General features: G+C 49.3%; 1 protein-coding gene across 3 annotated transcripts in view; it reads right to left on the reverse strand.

The window, feature by feature from the left end:
- GOSR1 (golgi SNAP receptor complex member 1) overlaps positions 1-15,786 on the reverse strand; it is a 46,834-nt gene continuing 31,048 nt past the window's right edge. For 2 of the 3 annotated variants that reach the window (XM_081172214.1, XM_081172213.1), the window contains exons 7-9: positions 13,818-13,847; positions 5,634-5,716; positions 1-2,261 (exon numbers count right to left, since the gene is read on the reverse strand). In XM_081172214.1, coding sequence (XP_081028340.1) covers positions 2,137-2,261; positions 5,634-5,716; positions 13,818-13,847 — 238 coding nt within the window. In that variant the 3' untranslated portion in view covers positions 1-2,136. Of the gene's footprint in view, positions 2,262-5,633; positions 5,717-10,951; positions 11,091-13,817; positions 13,848-15,786 lie in introns of those variants that run through there. The other variant, XM_081172215.1, reaches the window with a different exon arrangement.

Here is a 15,786-nt window from a genome sequence, read left to right on the forward strand (position 1 = left end):
TTCTAAGATTAAATAAATGGATTTTATTTAGGATAGTGCTTAACTTATTACTTTGCCAGCTACAGAAAGCAACCCAGTCCTTCCCATCTCAGCAGAGTACAACCACCGTCGAAATGTGGCCAAGAAGTACAGAAGAAAATAAAAGAGAATCCAGGGGTCATCCTTTCCAACTCTGGTTGCAGAAATTTGATAGCAAATCCACTTAATTGCCCTTTAATCTTCCCCGTCACCAGTTTCCAAGTCAACAGTTTGTATGGAACCGAAGATATTTCCCTACTATCAGCCATCTGTCCATTCCTTGTAAGCAAAGGATATAAACCCTGTAATTTTTTTGTTTAAGAAAATCAGCACTAACGGTAAAACGCCTTCAAAACCCAAACAGGATCAACAGTTAAATCAGCTCAAGGAATTTGGAGCATCTGTAAAACGGCAGTTTTCTGAGTCTATCTGAACAGATCATGTATTAATTCCAATGGTTCAGGTTTGGATGTTGTTGCTCTTTGCACAAGGTGCACGGGATATGGTCTTTGCTGGGTTACTTGGAAGCCTCTAAGTTAAAGCAGTGACTGATGCAAAGTCTCTTGATCAGCCTTTGCCAACCTGGTGCCTCCAGATGTTTCGATGGCGTGTCATAGTCCAGAACACCTGGAAGGAAGGGCACCAGGCTGTCACAGGCTGCTCTAGTCCGACTCCCCACTTTCACTAAAAGAATGGGCGGAACACGGAATCCGCATTTGCTTCTATGGAAAACGGCGATCTCTTGTCTGAGTCTGGAGAGGCTGCCACAACAATTTGGTAATTTTTTTAAACCTATTTTTCTTTTTTTAAAAACCCCAAATCCCTGGAAATCCAGTGTCTGTTGTTAGAAAGAGGAGCAGGCTGCTTTAGGACAGGTTAGGAAGCCCGGGAGAAGAGAGCTCACAATTTGATTTCTTTTCTGGTGTGCGAAGGTGACATCTGAAGAGAAGACTGATTCATGCCAGTGAGGACAGAAAAGACACAAAAATAAATGCATCTGCAGCCATCCAACCCTCCCCACGACGTTGCAAGATCCAAAAGGACGTGTCTCTCTCTCTTTCTTAAGAGAAGTCCTTTAAAAATGAGCAAGGCCATCTATATCTCAACAGTTTTACGAAGAAAGATTCCAACAACACACAAGCCCTTCTCCACGTCAAACATGATGGCCCTTATGTGTTCCCCTCATGCTCTGACTGCGCCTTCTCCCCGCCCCCCAAAAAACGCCACATACATTACAGTAGAAAACAATGTTTAGAATAGCTTTCCATCTAAATTAAAATAGATTATTTTTTTAAAAAACGGGTCCTATGTGAAGCCCTGGCCAGAGATATGAGTCAAGATGATAGGCTTTGGTCACTCTCAAAAAAGTCCCTTTCTCCAAAATGGGGATTTTATATCCCTCGCCCCACCCCCAGAGGATCTCCCCTCTTCCTTAAATCCACCAAGAATCCCTCCTGAACATGCACAGATGTGCTGTGAAAAGGGAGCCAAGCAACTGGATCTCTCACAGGGATCTCCAAGAGGCAGGCGGCGGCTCAAAGTAACGCAGGAACAATCGAATGGCTGGACCAGGCTAGAATTATTATATATATATATATTTTTAAAGAAACCAAATGTCTTCAAGCTGTATTCATAATAAAACCAGCACATGCTGGCTTGAAGCCACCTCAAGATCTTAAAACATTTGAGAAAGGCTTGACTCGACATTTTAGGGGCAGGTAGGTTTGAGAAAATTGGGGATGGATCTTTTTCGGGTCCCAGCCCCACCCAAAAAATGGTCCTAGCTGACACTAAAGGTGGCAGCGTTGTCACGCAGGTTTACTCACCTTGAGCCTACGCATATGTGTGTGTTTTTCAAAAGAAGGGAAGCGTTAATGCACATGTTTTGAGTACAACCGTAACTGAAAAGAGATGAAGGGGGAGACACCTCTGGGGGTTATGGCCGGCCTCAGAGAGAGGGAGCGTGACCCCCCCATGCCGCCCTCCTCTCTGCGTGACCCTCGGCTTCGATTTCACCAGAGGGAGTGGCACTCCAACAGTCTTTGCCTGCCTGTCCCTCCCAGACTAGGCAATGGACACCCCCCTCCAAGCTCAGAAGTCTCTGTGCAAAGCGTCCCGTCAATGGAAAGCGTAGAGTAACAAGAGGATGGTGCAGATCCCGATTACGCCGCCCAGGATGAGGGAGTCCCGCCGCTTGCGGAAGTTGATCCGCTGGATCAGGCTGTTGACAGCTGGAAACCGGTCTTTTTTGGGGGGGAGCAGAGTTAAGGTGATCATTGTGCCAAGGAATGCATTTTGTCCAGGGAGCGTGCCCTGAGTGGTCCTTCCCACTCCCTCCCCGTGGCCCCTTGCAAGGCTACTGGACCTCAGTGTCCACGCCTGGAGGAAATATAGAATTGGAAGGGATCCCCCAAAGGCCATCTAGACCAACCCCCTGCAATGCAGGAGTTGCAGCTGAAGATGCCCTGCCAGATGGCGACCCAACCTCTGCTTAAAAACCTCCAGCCGCATAAACATTCATGGCTTTGATATTCAGGCGCATCCACCCCTCTCTCCTTCCTCCATGCAGGCAAGCAAAGAGGCATGGCCAGTTCAGGGACACGTTTCCAGCCAGGCAGAAACTCTCAAGGGAGGGCGTGAAGGAGGGCCAGAGAGGGGTGTGGCCTGAGGAGAGGAGGTGTGGCAAGGGAAGGGATGAGAGGTCTGAAGGTCAGAGGTTCCCCATCTTGCCCTGAAGCTACCCACGTCCTCCCTTCCCCTGGACAGGCAGCCATGCTTTCAAAAGCTCTAGGATGAGCAGAAATCCAACCGGTGCAGATACTCAATCACAGAAGGGCCCTTTTTGATTCAGAAGGATTTTAGGAACTAGATACATGGGGTGGGGAGGGGCAGATCAATGGGGTGGCCAGCATCTCCCACCCTTTCTTCCTTCACCTCAAAGAGAGTGTAAAGCAGGGCTGGTGAACGGTGTGGCTTGGGGAGAATCGTGGGGGGCCGGCAGAGAGCTTGGAGGGGGCCGCATTCAGCCCCCAAGGGTCTGAGGTTCCCCAACCCAATCCATGAAGATTTGGATTTTTAATATGAGCAGAGCATAGGGGAGGGGAGAAGGGGAAAGGAACATGTCAGAACCCTGTCCCAAGATCATTAGTCATCAAAGAGGGGAAGGAAAAGTCCCCAACTGCTGAGATTAAGGAGAGACATGTGGCTTTAACCGCTTAACAGCTTATTAGTGGGACTGCAACTGTTTTTTTGTCGTCAGAATAAAAGAAAAGGGGGGAGCAATAATGAGAAGGGGGGGTGAGGAAGCTTAATGCTCACAATTATGCAGAATCCTAGTATTTAATCTTCCTAAATGACTGGCTTAGTTTGTGATACAGAGGGAGCTTAGCTGCTTTAGATAATTGTTTAGAGACCATAACAACTAACCGAGGGGGGGTGGGGGGAGAAGGAGGGAGGGAGAGAAAGTAACATAGCATATACTGAACATACGCAGGCCAGGGAATCAGGGTGCAAAAAAGAAAAAAGGAAATGTGCCCCTGTGGTTTACTTCCAGTGCAAGGGAAAAGCATTATAAACACCCCTAATAGACAGGCCTTCCCCCAGAGGGAAGAGAAACAGTGCCCTTATGAAGGGGACAGGAAAGATGCCATTAGACTACAACACCCATCATGCTCTGCCACCAGCCATGCCGGGGATATGGGGAGTTGGGAGTCAAACGTCTGTGGGACCACAGGTGTCCCTGTGCTTGATGCACAAAGAAGGATTCTTCCAACTCCTCCTCCTTAAACGGGGGTGGGGAGCGGCTATGGCCTTCCGGATATTGCGGTACTACAACTCCCATCATGCCCTGCCACCTGCCACAATGGGGCTGCTGGGAGCTGGAGGCCAATGATGTCCAGAGGGCCACCTGTCTCTCTCCATCCCTGCCTTCCAAGATTCCCTTGCATGTCACGCAGCAAGGAAGCAGGGCTTGGGGAATCAAATAAAAACCTTTCCCTGCTGATCAGCAGCACTGAAAAAGGCTGCACCTTCTGGAGGTCTTGTACCTCCTTCCCCAATAATCTTTTAAGGGCGATGCTAATAGCCAACCTCGCTTTGTTTGTGCCCGATGCTGGAGGGGAGGGAGGGGGGAACGAAGGAACGGGGGAAAGAAAAAAAGAAGCCTGAATGAAATTTACGGTTCATCAAGCTGCGCATCTTTGGGAATGTGATCTGTCTAATCAAATGAGGCTTCATGCCTTTTCTTTGGGCTCATGCAAGGGAGGCAGGAGGGGGCAAAAGCTTTGTTCTTAGGCTTGGGGAGCGAAGAGGAATGAGGAGGAGAACGAGTCGGGGTGGGTGGGGAGACACACAGACCAGGACAGGAACGAGAGCAGCCTGGGGGGATGCGCTGCCGTTGCAGCAATCTTCCGGTTGGTTGCAGGAAAGGGAGGGAGAGGAAGATGGAAGAAACCCCTGCAGAAGACTCTGCCAACCTTGCCCCCCCCCCAGGACTTGGGCAGCTGGGGCTGATGGGAGTTGGGGTCCAAAACATGGTCACTTCATCAGGGGATGATGGGGACTGGAGTCCAAAATACGGCTGTTCCAGGTAGGGCTGATGGGGGTTGTAGTCTAAAACACGGCTGTGCTGACAGAGGCTGATCGTAGAATCATGGAAGGAACCACAAGGCTCACCCAGCCCAACCTCCTGCAATGCAGGAATCTTCTGCCCAACGCAGGACTCGAACCCACGACCCTGAGATTAATAGTTCCGTGGTCTACCATGGGAGCTTGCAAAGGCTGACCTAAGCAATTTCCTTTGGTGTTTGTCGGAAAAGTTTGCTTGTCCTTTAGAATGCTTCCTCCAAAGGGGGGGCAGGTGTCAAATTCTCACGACCCCCGTGGAGATGGGTTGGAGAGAGTGGGGATCTGGAGCAAGACGAATTGGCAGAGGGGCAGGCGGAGTCTGAGCGGGATGAGAGAGGGGCGAAATCGGGGCAGTGCCAGTCATCAAGAGGAGCTTGACCCCGGGGAAGGTTCAAGCGGGGGTCAGAGAGGTGTCTCCCACACCCTGTGATACTGGACACCTCTAGCCTAGTCTACCCACCCTGTTGCCGTCAGCCCTTTCTGCGAGTAAGCAGCCTCCTTGAGAGCAAGTTGGATAATGAGGTGACGCCTCCATCTCAAGGACATGGGGATGCCAAAGCCATGATGAACGAACCTCACATGCCCAGCCCAGGAGTCACCATTTGCTTGCCCAGAGCAAAGGTGCCTGTTCTATGCCATGCTCAGGCTGGTGCCCGCCCCGCAGGGGTGGCGTGCAACTTGTTGGATCAATGTCTTGCCTCAAACTTTGCCACCCAGTTCCCCTTCTGTGCCTTTAACCCTTGCCTGGGGCACTGCTCAGATTCATGTGTTAAATAATCTGGCAGGAACAGAAACCCAAGTTTGAGTTATTTCACCCGGCAGAACAAGAGTCTTGCTACGTGCAAGTAAGATTCGCACTCCGGAGCAGGTCCAAGGCGAAGTTTAGCTAGAGGAAGATTGCACCCAACCTGCCCAGCCGCAGTGAATTGCAACGTGCAGATTTCAGTGGGGACGTTTGAAAGCAGAACCGGCTTTCTATGAAAGGATACTGGCCAAAGTGTTCATCTTGCTCTGTATGGACTTCATCATCCCTCGTTGAGAGGTCATGTTTTCTTTCGTTGCCATGGCAATGCTGGAAAGGAGGTGGGTGAGCAGAGAGAGAGAGAGAGAGAAAAGGAAAGAAAGGTAATGTCACTGGTACCCCAAATAACTTGCAATCTGACATAACAAAAAGCTGCCACATATATATGTATGGATGCAAGTGGAAGCATGTTGACAAGTACAAGCTGAATACGGTTTCAACCATCATGGTTTCCCGCTCCCCAAAGAATTCTGGGAGTTGTCATTTGATGAGGGTGCATAGGAAATGCCTCTGCTAGAGATCCCAAGGCCCCACTCGGATCCCAGGATTCCCTAAACAGAGGGGATAGCTGTTAAAACCAGCAGAAGGCCCCACAGCAGGTACCGTCTCGTGTTTAAAGCTCCATGAAGGTGTTTCTTCTTCAAAGTTGGAAGCGGTCTAAAGTCAAGAGGAGGGACCACAGAGGGCGAAGAGAAGACCATAAGCGACTCAAAACCTAGAATGTTTTAAGGATGCAAGCAAGCAAGTGAAAGCAAGCAAGCAGGGGGCGGCCGCAACAGGGAAGGAGAGAGGCGGTGGCAGCTGGGGATGATGACAGTGAGAAGGCACTTTGCTGAGTGACAGGGAGTTGTGCATGAGGGTGTCAGAGCCAGCCCTGGTTGCTGTGGGGAGAGGTCGCATGAAGCACACCTTGCGGACAGGCTGGGCAACAGAAAAGCTAATCAGGAGCGGAGAGGAAGATACAAACACAGGAAGCTGCCTTATACTGAGCCAGACCATTGGCCTATCCCACCCAGGGTTGTCTGCACTGGCTGGCAGCACCTCTCCATGCTTTCAGGCAGGGAGTCTTTCCCGCCAGCCCTACCTGGAGATGCCGCTGGGGTTTGAACCCGGGCCCTACAGGGATGGGGAGGCTTCACTTTGCTGAATCCTGCTCTCTTTTATTTCTTGAGGTTTGCTTCATTTCGGAAGTGTTTAGCCGTGTTAAGATGCGGCCTTTAAGTTGGGGCAAACCCCAAGGCAGGTGTATAGGAGGTTGTTGGGTTTTTGTAAGTGTTTTTAAAAATGGGAATCTCTGTATACGCAGCACGGCAGATTGGTGTTTGTTTCCACAGCTACCCAGGCCCAAGGGGAAAGAGAGGCAACCCGCCGGCACTTCTGGGAGCCCTCTTCTGAAGATCAGGCGAGCAGGGGACGGAGGCAGGAAAACAAAGAAGCAGAAAGTCTTCTCCTTCTGTGGTATGGCAAAGAAAGGGATTCAAAAGGGGACCCTCAAAGCTGGAGGAGCTGCCAGCAAATGCGCAGGAAGCAGAAGCAAAAGGGGTGAAAATGAAAATGGGAGACAGGAAGGAAGTTCTGCAACGCAGGGAGCAAGAGGGAGAAAGAGAGGTTTGCCATGCTGCTCCGTAACAGTGGAAAGCGCATTTCCTGGGTGGATTTGTTGCTAAGAGAGTATCAGGTCCAAAAAGCTGCCTCATCCCAAGTCAGACTCATTCGTCCATCTAGCTCAGTATTGTCTACACTTGACTTAAAGAGGCTCTCCAGTGTTTCAGGCAGAGGATCTTTCCGGTCCTGCTCAAAGGCGATCGAATCTGGGGCCTTCCGTGTGCAAAGCAGATGCTCTATGCTGCTGAGCTATGGTCCTTCAAATGCAAAAGGAGAGCTTTATGTGTTCCACCTAGCACTGTCTGCACTGACTGGCAGTGTCTGCCCAGGGTTTCAGGCCTGGTCTCCCCAGCCTTAGCTGGGTGTTTCTGCATGCAAGGCAGCTGCTCAGCCACGGAGCTATGGCCCGACTTAGAAAGTCAGAGAAACTTTGCACTGCCGTGAAATAAAGAACCATAATTGGCTTTACGTAATTGGTGAATGACAGCAAGTGATTTATGCGATTGGCTAATGAAAACCTCCACTCAGACAATAACACGTCCCGGCCTAAGTGTCCGCCTTCTTTACGTAAGAGCACCAGAAGAGCTTGGCTGCTGGATCAGACCATGCAACTGCATGCTCCCTGTTTATGAGTCGCAGACTGAGATACAGCAGAATACTGCCTCTGGCAGAGAGGGAGCGCAGCCATCATAGTCAGTAGCCATTCATAGCCTGATCCACCATGAATTCCCCCCCAAACCCCCTTTTAAAACTGTCCAACCTGCTTGTCATCACCTCTTGTGGCAGTGAGTTCCACAGTTTACCCATGCACTATGTGACCAAGTCCTTCCTTCGTCTCCCTTGAATCTCCCAGCATTCAGTTTCAATGGGTGACTTTCTGGGGTTCTAGTACTGTGAGGGGGGAGGGAGGAATTCTCCCTACCTACTTTCTCTGTGGAGGAAAAAATTATTCAGCTTCCCTAAGTATCTTTTCGACCTGAGCAGTAAAGGAACCCACCTCATAAGGTTTTCCTTTCACGAGAAATCCAGAGCATTACCTTTTTTGCCTCTCAGTTTGTACTCTGAGAATACAAATAATAAAGGTTTGTTCTGCTGGCCAACATGGATTTGCGGCAGCCCACCTAATGGAATATTCAAAAAGCCCCAGAACTGAGCACAGTTCTTGCCAGGGAGACGTGGTGTGACATTTCTGTATTTATAGGTAAAACATAAACATTCATCAAGGTGAGAGCATATGACTAGACTAAATTATTTGCATCCCTAAAGAAGAAAATTCACTGCTTCTGACTTTTGCAGATGGAGTATAGAATCACAGGAAGCTGCCTTATACTGAGTGAAATTACTGGGTCCATCTAGCTCAGAGTTGTCTACACTGGCTGGCAGCAGCTCTCCAGGCAGGAGATAGTTTAAACTTGGCAGATGCTGGGGACTGAACCTGGAAAGATATGGCCCTTTTCCAAGAGAGGGGCAGGTGGGTGTGAAGAAACCAGCCTACTGAAGAATTGCAAGATTTGCATCTGTTGCTCCACCCACTTCCACGTCTAGCCCCGCCCACCACAGGCATGTGGCCCTCAGATGGTTGCCCCGGACAGAATGTGGCCCTCAGCTGGAAAGGGTTTCCCTGGGCAAGGGAGCTGCCGTTTTCTGCCCAAGAAATGCATAATTGTTTTTGTCCAGAACCACGATCCTTACCCTGGGCAACTGAGCGGCCCCCAATCTGCGCAGGGCTGGGTTTGGGGACTTGCAGAGGCAACCCAATCGACCCACAACGACGCCCTTCCAGCCAGCCGTGCGGGTGAGAGGGCCCCGAGCCAAGCGCTAATGTTAAATACATCTCAGGCTCGCTCGCTGCAAAGGCCGCCGCAAGCGCTCCCCTCGCTTCAGCTGGCGTGGGGGGGGGGGGAAGGCTGCCAGATGCTTTTCTGTTGCATTAAAAAGGAGAGAGAGGGAAAGGGGGGGACACCATTAAGGAAGAGAAGCTTGAAAGGAACCTTTTCCGACAGCTGCTTAAAAACCTCCGGTGAGATGCTTGGAGCAGCAGAACCGCCTTCTCCAGCACCAACCTTGCAAAACGGTTTCAGAGCAGCAGAAAGGGGCTGTGTTTTTTGCTGGGGGAGGCAGTGGGAGGGGGAAGGGGCGAAGTCCAAGGGCCAGTGAGTGAGTACCAGCACAGAGCCCCTGCTTGGCCTGTTAGGCTGCGTCCACAGAAGCAAAGTGCTCCAATCAAGGGAAGTCATAGTCCCACTCTGTTCTGCCTTGGTCAAACCACACCTGGAGTACGGATTCCAGTTCTGCCTACCACAATTAAGAAGGATGTTGACAGGCTGGAAGGCGGGCAGAGGAGGGCAACCAGGATGGCCATGGGCCTGGAAACCAAGCCTGATGAGGAACGGTTGAGGGAGTTGGGGATGTTTAGCCTGGGAAAGTGGAGACTGAGAGGAGATATGGGAGCCATCTTCCAATATCTGAAGGACTCACATGGAGGATGGGGCAAGCTTGGTTTCTCCACTCTGGAGGGTAGGACTTGAACCAGTGGCTTCAAGTTATGAGAAAGGAGATTGCAACTAATCGTCAGGAAGAACTTTATGACAGTTAGAGCTGTTCGACAGTGGAACGGTCTCCCTTGGGAGGCGGCGGACTCTCCTTCCTTGGAAGTGTTTAAGCGGAGGTCAGATGGCCACCTCTCTTGGATGCTTTAACTGAGATTTCTGCATTGCAGGGGGCTGGACTGGATGACCTTGGGGTTCCTTCCAACTCTACAATTCTACGATTCTATAATCCTCAGTGGCACTTCCTGGCAATGTCCCTCCTGGCTGGCAATGTCCCTCCTGCCTGACATGCTAGTGTTACGCACTAAACCTTCCACACCTGCATTTGACCATGAAATACCTCTGTTTGTGTGTGCAGTAGAAACTGGTTTGGGAGCTGCACAGTCAGGGGAAAAACAATGCTAACCAGGGTTGTAAAGACTGCGGAGATAATAACTAGGTGCACTCTTCCCGCCTTGGATCAAATCTATGCTTCCAGGTGTCATAAGAAAGCTGCAGAGATGGCACAGGATAGTGCGCACCACGGAAATGATCTCTTTCAGCTTCTGCAGGGTACAGGGTTATAAAGACTAGGACTAGCTGCCTGAGAAACAGTTTTTATCCAAATGCGATTTTGGTTTTAAACGCAGTGTAAGGTAGTCTCTATGGGAGTATATTGTATTTAATTATGGGGTATCAAGAGTTTTTAGAGGGCTAAACAGGCTGGGATAGCAGGCTTGTTGGTTTCTGAATGTCTGATGTAGATTTTTTCAATTTCGTTGTTCTGTATGGGACAATGACAATAAAGATTATCGTATCGTAGCGTAGCTACTGAGGGCAACTGGGGCACTGCCCCACCAAGGTGATTCTTCTTGCCTTCAGCCAGCCCCACACCGGACTGCCTCTTTACTCAAACCAGCCCCCTGGGGCTGACCTTGCCCACCAGCTCCCTCCTCTTCCTCCTCTGTGTTGCCCCTTGTTACCTCTGGCCCAGCCCATTGCTGGCATCCCTGCCTTCCGTCCCACCAGTCTCAATGGCACCAGTCACTGCTGAATATGACTAGGGGCTGGGGAGAGAGTTGAACCACTCGGGCTGTTGCCCAGAGCTAACAGAATTCTCTCACTAGGTCACTCTGCTAAATGCCACACCCTGGTACATCCTTCTTCAATTTTCAGAAGGAGGTTTAATGTAATCTGAAGAGCTGAGAGAGATCATCCCCCCCAACCCCAATTTTCTCAGGGTTTGCAGCTAAACAAACGGAGCCACAACGAAGAGTGCCCCTCCCCTCAAAAATCCCCCAGCAGTCATAAAACTCTGGAGGAGGCAGCAAGGAGCCTTTCTTGATGATGGCGCACAGGAATTTCTGCTTCATTTAGGTGGTGCATGGAGCGTAGCCGGTCATTCGTTTTACTTCATTTCAGGGAAAGCTGACATAACAAAGGGGAAGGGAGGAAGGAGGGAGGGAGGGGAGAATGAGGACATGGTTTTGCAAGAGAAAGCACTTCCAAAACTGCTCTTTTCCATGGAGTTGGCAATGCAAGAGAAAAGTGAGGGAGGGAAGGAAGGAAGGGGAAATTTTTGTTTAGGATGCTGGAGCTGAATTTCACATGTGCAAAAATTTAAAATTAAATTTATCTCACTAGGACAGATTAAGGGGTCATCTCCCCCAAATTCCTGCAAGCCAACAGATCTCAGAGGAACAGGTGAAGCTTCCTCATACAGTCAGCTCATCGGTCCTTCTAAGCCCAGTGGTGTCCACCCTGAAAGGGAACGGCTCCTCAAGGTTTCAGGAAGGGAGTCTTAACAAGCTCTACCTGTCAGGGATTGAACCCAGGAGGTTCTGTGTCCACAGCACACAGCACAGTCAACCACTGAACTGTGGGTCTTGCACTAAAAGCAAAACAAAGTTCAAATCCTCATGGTTCTAAATTAATGGCTGCCTTATACTAAGCCAGACCTTCAGCATATCTAAGCTCAGTATTGTCCGCGTTGACTGGCAGCAGTTCTCCAGGACCTCAGACAACATTCCCAGCTCTACCTCTGCAAAGCAGGGTCTGTGTACCACTAAACTATGCTCCTTTCCCTAAAAATAAGCTAAGATTCCAGTCCTCATGATTCTAAAGAAAGGGATGGTTTAAACAGGGACACAGGAAGCTGCCTTATCCTGCGTCAGATCACTGGCCCATGTAGCTCAGTACAGTGGTATCTCTGGATGCGAACGGGATCCGTTCCAGAGCCCCATTCGCATCCTGAACGCAACCCATGTCCGTGCGTCTGCATGTGTCACGATTTGCCGCTTCCGTGCATGCGCGTGACGTCATTTTGAGCGTCTGCGCATGCATGAGTGGCGAAACCTGGAAGTAACGCGTTCTGTTACTTCTGGGTTGCCGCGAAGTGCAACCCGAAAAGGCTTAACCTGAAGCGACTTCAACCCGAGGTATGACCGTCTTGTCTACACAGACTGGCAGCAGCTCTGTAGGATTTCTGGCGTTCCAGATGCCATCAGGGACTGAACCTGAGACCTTCGCCATGCCAAGTTCTTACCACTGAGCTATGGCCCTTCTCTAAGGGCTCTGTCGCAAATCTCCTCGGGACCTGTGGAAGACCCCTGGGGCAGATCTCCAATCTCCTCCTGCTCTCCACTCCCCAGATTACCACCCGCCTTAAGCAGATGATGGAAATACACCAGGAAGCCAGCCACGCTCCAGTCACCCAAGCAGCCGTAACTCAACGCCGCTCAGGCTCTGCATTGCCTCACGTGCTCCCACTGGGTGATGACAGACAAGGAGCTAATTAAGAGACGGGCGAATTCCTAGTGGGTACAATTCCCTCAAGCAACAGCAGCAGCAGCCGCGCTACCACCAATTAATCAGATACACAAATGTTTGCAATTACAGTGAAGAAAACTGGGGGGCGGGGGGAGGGAGAGAAGAGAACGAAAACATGGGCTTTGTTCTCACAGGGTGTTTTGCAGAAGCCACACCTGAAACGAGGACATGAAAGTTTCCCTCCCTCTCTCTCATCCAATGAAGCTGAATGTTGGAAAATTCAGGACAGGTTAAAAAAAAAGCCCTTCTTCACGGAGCATGGAGTTAAACTGTGGAACTCACTGCCACAGGAGGCAGTGATGGCCATGAAAGACGACTGCACAAATTCACAGAGGGAGAGGGCTATCAATGGCTATGAGCTACGATGGCTATGCACTGCCTTCACAATTGGAGGCAGCCATGCTGCTATATAAGTGTGTGTGTGTGTGTGTGTGTGTGTGTGTGTGTGTGTGTGTGTAAAGCAAGTAGGCTGCAAATTGAAAAGGCAACGAAAACTCAAAACAGAAGGTGATAGTCTGAGTAAAGAGGGGAGCTACTTCTCACAACTTTGCAAACACCTCTGCTCCTCATTGGCAGCTGCTGCTAATCTATATTTAAAACACCCTCAAATTGCCTTTCGGCTGCCCAGCAGTGCTGAAGGCGTCACGTGACGTGACACTGTGCATTTATAAGATAATAAATGAACGTTCAGAAATAAAACAGGAGGTCTGAAGAACAGAGTCCAGAATGAAGAGCTTTGGAAAACGAACGCTGGCTTTGCATCCCCCCCAAGGAGAGCAGTGAAGTCAACTTGTCAAAGGAACAAGGACTCAAAGGTCATTTAGTCCAACCCCCTAACAATGTTTATTTTGTTGAACTACGTCAATGTGGCTTTTTAAAGAAAAGTTATGACTAAAAGTGTCAAGTGGCTGGTGGCAGTATTTAATTTTTCCTTTTTTATTTTGATACGTCAGTGACTTAGAAAAGATCTACAAAGCGTTCCACTATCCTGGTTATTGTGGGGGCAAATGTCTTCTTTTTGTGGGGAATGGGAGAGATAGTCAAACAGCGGCTCTTAGGCAATTAAGTACTTGGGAAAGTAGCTTAATAGCATGAGGTCTCATTGCTGTATAGGATCCTGGATGACACAGTCATAGGTATGACTATTACCCTAAAATCCCAGTGGAAAAATTACTCCAGTTGTATAAGAAATTTAGTGGGCCGCTATATGGATTAGAGAACTATCTCCATCGATCTTTGCACCCACCAGAAGTGAGATGGCTGGCATTAGGACCCCTCAGAAATTTTATAGAGGCTAAACTCTGAAGCAGGGAGGGGTGAGCTTTGCAAGTCTGATTGTACAAGCAGGAAAGTGCAAAATGCATGAGCTTAGAAACAAGATGGGTATGAGGTGGTAGGCTGCGTCTTACCTTATTGTCTCTTCTACCAGCCGGTCAGAGCTGAAACAAAAAAAAAAAAGGGGGGGGGAGACATTTAAAAGAAATAGAATTTTATACATCACAATTTCTATACAGTAGAAATATATATTATATAAAATAAATGTCCAGTAGCACCTTAGAGACCAACTAAGTTTGTTCTTGGTATGAGCTTTCGTGTGCATGCACACTTCTTCAGATACGTGAATAGATTTCTATACACACAATCAGAGCAGCTTACGATTAAAGAAGGAAAGCAGAATGGCTTTTTTTGAATGTCACAGTAAACCATGGAATAGAGAACCAAATGCGGCCCCCCAGGCCTCTCTATCTGGCCCTTGGGACTCTCCCCCAAGGCCACACCTCCTCAGCAGCCCTACTTTGCAGCCTCCTGGAGTGTGTTTTTTGCCCGGTTGAAATGTCAGTGTGGACAATACTGAGCTAGACAAGGCAGCTTCCTGTGTTCCTGAATTAAACCTACACGATTTTCAGGAATGCAACTGGTGAGGACTTAAACACAAGAATGTCCCTCAAATCAGCTGAATTAAAAAATGAAACGAAAAAACCTTGTCAGTCATCAACACTGTTCGGCGTCAAATAAGCAGCCTGCAACTTTTCTCACTGCTGCTAGGTACAAAGGCGTTGCTATCAGGTGGGTCTACATTGCCCAAGAAACAGCTTAAATTCGCCCCTCTCCATCACATTTTTATGTTAAACAATACAGTGGTGCCTCACAAGACGAAAAGAATCCATTCTGTGATTCTCTTCGTCTAGCGGTTTTTTCGTCTTGCGAAGCAAGCCCATTGACGGATTAGCGGATTAGCGCTATTAGTGGCTTTTAGCGGCTTATCGGATCAGCTGATAAGCGGCTTAGCGGCTTAGAAAAAGGGAGGGGAAAGGGGAAAAAAACCCGCAGGAACTCGCAAGACATTTTCGTCTTGCGAAGCAAGCCCATAGGAGATTCGTTTTGCGAAGCACCTCCAAAACGGAAAACTCTTTCGTCTAGCGAGTTTTCCGTCTTGCGAGGCATTCGTCTTGCGGGGCACCACTGTAACTTCAACATAACATACATAATCTAGAGAAGCTTATTTGAGTGCTTCTGTTTGCCCAATAACAATCAAAAGTTACCTGTTGGTAGCAATAACATGTTTCTAACACAAAGCTTACTAATAGCTCAACTGTCAAAAAATCCTTTCCATACACAAGTTTGGGATTTTGGAGGAAGAAATGGGTTCTGACCCCCATTGACTAATGAACACTCTCTCTTCTATTTATCCCCCTGGCAGCTCTTCTGTGCTTTGTCAAACAGTCTGCAGGGGCCATCATCCACACAAGGCTGACCCAATCTATCAAAATGTATCTCAGATTTTGTCTTCCAGTGTTCGAAGCGTCAAAAATCGCCTGCTTGGCCAGAAATGCTGGAAAAGCTACAAGGAATCTCCCCCTATGTGAGTTGCATGAATGGCAACGCAGGATACAGTGCACAATGTATTTGATATGGCCTGATTGCTACCACCATGGGAAGGGTTCAAGTTGTATGAATGTAAGGGCCTCCTGGATCAGGCCAAAGGGGGCTCATTTAGTCCAGGATCCAGATCTCAGTGGCCAACCAGGTGCCCCCAATGAGAAGCTCGCAAGCAGGACCCGGGTGCAACGTTTTCTTCCTCCCCAGACCCCAAACTCTGCAACTGCTTGCCTGCTGATTTCAGCCTGCTGCTGAGCTCCGAGGAAGAGCCCGCAAGCCCCCCCCCCAGCAGGATTCCGCCTCCAGCTTGCAGAGAAGGAGAGAGAGAGAGAATCTGCTCATTTGGTAAGTTTTACAAAAAGCTCCCCCTCGCTGCCGCCACCCCTCCCCATCTCAGCGCACGGATTTCCACATTTAGCAGAACGCTTCCCTAAGGCAACATAACTTTTTGCAGAGTCCCCCCCCTCCCTTCCCACCTGCCCCATATTTTCTCAAAAT

The sequence above is a fragment of the Podarcis bocagei genome (genome assembly GCF_964188305.1).
Source record: "Podarcis bocagei genome assembly, chromosome: 15".
Lineage (NCBI taxonomy): Eukaryota > Metazoa > Chordata > Lepidosauria > Squamata > Lacertidae > Podarcis > Podarcis bocagei.